The 5837-nt window shown below is 37.5% G+C and overlaps 1 protein-coding gene across 1 annotated transcript; it reads right to left on the bottom strand.

The window, feature by feature from the left end:
- Positions 1-3606: 3606 nt before the first annotated feature.
- Positions 3607-5415, bottom strand: LOC104233596 (AAA-ATPase At3g28580-like). Its single transcript, XM_009787016.2, has one exon. It carries the CDS (start codon positions 5347-5349, stop codon positions 3724-3726), a length of 1626 nt encoding a protein of 541 aa, XP_009785318.2. The 5' UTR covers positions 5350-5415; the 3' UTR covers positions 3607-3723.
- Between the last annotated feature and the right edge of the window lie 422 nt (positions 5416-5837).

The raw sequence follows: 5837 nt of genomic DNA on the forward strand, positions 1-5837 counted from the left end.
TCTCGGCCGAAATTCGAAGGTGTGAAGATTTTTCAATTTCATTGTCCCAAACCGTCTCTCAAGGTATTTGTTTGCTTTTCTTCTTCTTCTTCTTCTTCTTCTTCGTTTTTCATTCTTAGTTCTCCTCTCCTCTTCTTCTGTTTTTTTTTATTTCTTGTTTTTTTATTATTCCTTTAAATTATCTGAGTATGCATGTCAGTTTTAGAGTTAGTTTGGTTAGCAGTGTTTTTGGTCTTGAGTTTTCTTTTTGATGAGTTTAGTTTTCTGTTTCCATTCTTTCTTTTGGGGCTCAGGGCCTCGTGAGTCTCTGTGACTCCGCAAGTTTTTGGTTATGTGGATTGGTTGAGTTCGATTGAACTTGGACCCTGAAAATTCGAAGCCCAAAAGGGGACTCAATCTGGGTGGCAAGCCCATTGGTTTGGAGCTAAGCCTTGGATCAATTTGACCTATTTGGTTCTTGAAGTAATTACAAAGGGTTTAAGGGTTAGTTTAGGAAATTTAGGCTAGGGAATCTTGGTATCTAATTAGGAAGCTTCTGGGAAGCTGGGGTGGGGGGCTAATTTGAAAATTTGATTTTTAGACTAAGGTTTCCTGAGCAAAAAAGAAAATGTAAAAGGGGTCTAAGGGCAAATCAGTTTTTTTGTAGGCTACCCTACTTCCTTGCCTATAAAGGCATGATTTTCTTGCCTTTCAAGGCAGAACCCAAGGGCTGAAGAGAAAAAAGGCAAACGAAGAAGAAGTTTTACTGTACCATTGAAATTTCCTCTTCTCTTTGTGATTTCTGAAGTTTTCAAGCCCTGAAACATTTTTCTAATCCGTATGGGGGCTTAAAGGGTTTGATTTTGGTTGGTTCAAGAGGTTGGCCTGAAGTTCTGGTTGATTTTGTTATTATTGTGCACTACTTTCTGGCTTTAAGTTGATTTTTATTTGCTGGGAATCACTGTTCTATTGATTTTTCCTGCTGCTTTCTGCTGTCCTTGCTCGACTGTAGCTACTGCTTCTTCACTTCTGTTTTCTCTGTCAATTTCCAGGTATTTCCTCATACCATTGTTAACAACTGGGGTGCTATAAGTTAGAACCATACTGAATCTCTGTACAGAGTTGATAATTTGGGTTGGAATTAGAACAGAAGCATTGGTTGATGTTGAACTTCCATTAGCTCCTGCTGTTTTATGTCCATAATTTCTTCTGTCCTGAAGTAATTCAGTATTTTTCTTTAAAAATATGTTAGTCTGTTTATTCATGCTCAATGGTTTAGGGTTGTTTGATCATTTGAATGACTGCTTGGATTCTTGGCACTATAATTGTAAATGGAAGCTCATGGGTGAATGGACTGTTAGGGTCGTGCTGTGCTTGGACTTTAATTTGTTATTGTCAGCTCTGATGTGGGCTGAATCTTCTTGCAATTGATGTTTTAAGGGAAATTTCGTGTCAAATACTGTTGGTCAAAATGCAGCAACTAATTTACTCAATTTGAGCATGCCTACTTGATTACTGAAATTACCTGGGTTTGTTTGTTGTCAGAACATACTGTAAATACAGATTTAGCATGTGCTTGCATAAGGTGTGTTAGGAGTCTCATAGCTGAATAATAGCTGAACCCTTGTAATCATTCAATATTATTATCGTGTCTTTGTCATGGGAATCCATAAGGCTGTCAAATGGTTGTAGATGTTCGATTTCGGAATTAGTAAATTTCCTAAGCCAATCCCAGTTCTTGAGTATCATGTTTTTTTAGAAATGACTTGAAATTCAAGTTTGTTCAAGGGCTATAGTTGCATTCAGATTCTAATACAAGTGATGGTTGCTTTGAGTTTTGTGGTTGATAACTAATGTGTGTGAGAGAGGTGTTATTGCATATAAGGCTGTCTCAGAATCCGTGTGTGAAATGTAAGGATTCAAATGCATTTGAATGAACAATGTAGCAGTGATTACTCCATTCAAGATTTAAACGTTGCATTTTGCTCCAATGCCTTTGATGGATCGCGTTTTGGGATATCATTTTTGGCCCGATTGTGAATTGCAGTCTTCTTCCACGGTAGAGTTGCCAGGCTGGGCTTCACTTGGAGCCCAGAATTTTCACTCATTAAACCCACAATAGTGGTCAATCGAACTTGCTTTTTATCAGCTGGGCCACTTTGACAATCAGTTTAGGGCGGTCTCTTGCGAGTTTTTTTTACTGAATCATTAGTATGAGTTAGGTCCGGAATAAATTAGAACTCCATACGTTCTTTAATTAATTAGTCTTGAATCCCTTTTAAAAATGGAATTGAGGTGCGCCGCGCCAAACAAAATCTCAAATGCGTGGCCCTCACTTAATTGTTTATTTTGAAATCCCTAGAATTCGAGGCGTGCCATTTAGCAAACTTCCATGGACCTCGCAAAAGTTAAAAGTGCGTTAGTCGCTTTAGGCGCGTATTTTAATAATATTACCTTCCTAAACTCCGGTGTGCATTTCATGTGACCCAAATCAAATCTTAAAACGTTGAATAAAATATGTTTAGGATTGCGGGTGCATTTCATATGGCGCGATCCAAAGACGTGTTTTAAACGACGTTTAATCTTCTCTAAAAATTGATTAAAAGCAGTTAATAAGTTAAAATTTACACATAGGTTCATAATCGTTTAAAATCAGATAATTAAGCCGAATATAACAGTTGAGTGACCATGCTAGAACCACGGAACTCGGGAATGCCTAACACCTTCTCCCGGGTTAACAGAATTCCTTACTTGGATTTCTGGTTCGCGGACTGTTAAACAGAGTCAATCTTTTCCTCGATTCGGGATTTGAACCGGTGACTTGGGACACCATAAATTATCCCAAGTGGCGACTCTGAAACTTTTAACAATAAATCCCGTTTCGATTGTCCTTTAATTGAAAAAACTCTTTTATACATCACCTTCCGGGGGTGTAGTGAAAAAAGAGGTGTGACAAATGTAAAAAGGGCTTTAAAAATGCCTCAAAAGGTTGCTTTATTTACTAAATTCTTCGATGACAACAAATGTAATAATACTGAAAACCAAGGGCAAAAATATAAAAGTTGAAGCAGGCATGTCGACGAAGTCTTTCTTAGTGGTAAAAGGATCAATTTTAGCTAAAAAGTAGAGTCGTAATTGAGGTTTCTATTGATTCTTGTAACCTAAATCTATAGTAATTTTAGAGATTGAAATTTGCATTATGTAGTCTGCAATTTCTTGGCTGGTATTAAAATGAAAATGGAATTTGTACCTTGCTTTTAAGTCATAAAGGGATCACTTGGCAGAAAGGTTGCTTCTTTATTGGGAATACAATTTCTTTTCTGGGATTATAATTTGTTATGGCAATTTTCTACCTAAATGCGTAGTAAATCTAGAGGTTGAAGTGTCCCTGTGTAACCTGCACTTTCTTGGGTGAATACCAGTGTTATATTGCTGCTATACCTAGAGCAACTTAGCAACTTTAGGAGAAGACTATAAACTGATTCTTCTGTTAAAATTCTATAAGTTTTTGCTCCTTTTTAATAAATTTATTAGCATAACTTAAACGTCCTTTTCTGTCTTAGTGGAGAATTTGTTATACTTTCACAAGAAGGTATAGTAATACTAAATGTAGTTTGCGACATCCACTACTTCCATCCGAATAGTTTGAATAACAAAGTCAACAATGTAAACACAACAAAACTATTCAAAATTATTGGATCCTAGTTTTAAGTGGAACTCCTAATTAATCAAACATTTTCATGATCAACCTTTACTAATATCATCATTTTCCTTGACACCATTATTTTCTGATTTACCATTTTCCTTAGCAACATTACCCTCTGGATTTTCCTTGACAATATTACTCTCAGACTTCCCATTTTCGTTCACTGTATCAGTATTATTGGCTTCTTCAGCAGCTGCTTCTTTATTTTTCTCCTCTTTCTCCTTCTCAGCCTTTTCTCTCTCTTCTTCCTCAGCCTTCAATTTTGCCTCCTCCTTTGCTGTTTCAAGAGCTTTAATCAATCTCTCCAAACAAGTGTTTGCATTTTCCTTAGAAGACTTGGGCATTAAATTCTCAGCAACATCAGCAGGAGTAATATTAGTTTCCCCCAATAAACGGCGAATCTCAGGAAAGTGATCATGAGATTCAACGTCTAGATAATTATTTGCAAGCACCTTGAAGGAGTCAAAGCAACAGTATGATAGCACAATGTGTTTGTCCATCCTCCCCCTCCGAATTAAAGCAGGGTCAAGCTTTTCCACAAAGTTGGTTGTGAAAACAATAAGCCTTTCACCACCAATAGCTGACCATAATCCATCAATAAAGTTCAAAAGCCCAGATAAAGTCACCTCGCTTTGCTTTTTCTCCTCTCGATTTTTCATCTTCTCCTTGACTGCGTCTTTCTCGTCTTTTACTTCCTCTTCCTTATCGTCTTTCTTCTTCTCCCTTTGGCCGGTAAGGTCAAGCGAACAATCGATGTCTTCAATCACAATGATAGACTTACTAGTAGTATCTATCAATAATTTTCTTAGCTCGGTGTTGTCCTTAACCGCTGTCAATTCAAGATCATAGACATCATATTGTAAGAAGTTAGCCATTGCAGCAATCATGCTAGACTTACCAGTTCCTGGAGGACCATATAGAAGATAACCACGCTTCCATGCCTTGCCAATCTTGGCATAATAGGCTTTTGACTTGCTAAATGTTTGAAGATCATCCATAATCTCTTGTTTCTTGTTTGGCTCCATTGCTAAAGTATCAAATGTTGATGGATGTTCAAACACTACTTGGCTCCACATTCTCCTCCTGTATCCATACCCACCATCTCCCTTATTGTTTGTGTACAACTTTCTCTGCCTTTCTCTTACTGAAATTGCTTTCCCTTCGTCCAACACATACTTCAAGTATGAGGCGGTGATAAGCTCGCGATTCTTTCTGTGAAACTTGAGTTTGAAATACCTCTTCTCATCCTCCCTAGGGTACCAAGAAATTGTCTGTCTGTTGGCTATTTGTTGGCTAGAAATCCACCAGACTTTCTCGCCTTTATATTCATCAGTTACCTCTTCGTGATCATCCATGGTTAGTACAAGAGATTGGCCATCTTTGACTACGTTGGCTTTGAGACGCTTAGCTTGTGTGGAGGAGTTCTTGCTTAGGTACCTTTCAATTGCTACATAAGCTTTGCTACGCTCGAACCAGCCATCAGTTTCGTACTCATGAAAAATAATGTGCATATAAGGGTAGAAATAGGTCACGAGTTTATCGGTATACCTCCTAATATGACCACGAAGTTCGTGAGGAAAATAGTTTTGGTACATGGTCCAGGCAAACATGATTGTTGCAATAGTGGGACCCAACTGAGTCCAAACATCTTGCATCATCATCATCTTATTTCTCTCCTTCTTTCAACTGCAATATATATAAGAACACTTCAAGTGTGAATTGTTGTTCACTAAATTAAATGATGGCCTTTATATTTATATAGAGCACTAACGTACTTACCTTTACTTTGGTCTCCAAGTTTGAATAGCATTTCTTTTTTAGGGTGTGCTGACCATATACAATTAAAGAAACTGCTGAGTAGATGCCAAGGTGGGACACCTTTTCTACCGGCCAATCTTGAAATACTATACTAAATTTTTGTCTTTATACGAAGACTTCGTTCATTGATAAGTCCCTTGAGAACTAGGAAGGTTAAATTAACATTAAGATCCAGATATGGATCCAATAAAAGAATGCATATCACCATTGTGATGTCATTATGCTTACACATGGGAGAATAATAATGACTATTCCAAAAACATTTCGGAGACAATGTCTTCTTTTTTTCTTTTAAAGTACTCCCTCCGTCTTATGGCCTGCTTGGATGGTCGTT

The sequence above is a fragment of the Nicotiana sylvestris genome, chromosome 6 (assembly GCF_000393655.2).
Source record: "Nicotiana sylvestris chromosome 6, ASM39365v2, whole genome shotgun sequence".
Classification (NCBI taxonomy): Eukaryota; Viridiplantae; Streptophyta; class Magnoliopsida; order Solanales; family Solanaceae; genus Nicotiana; species Nicotiana sylvestris.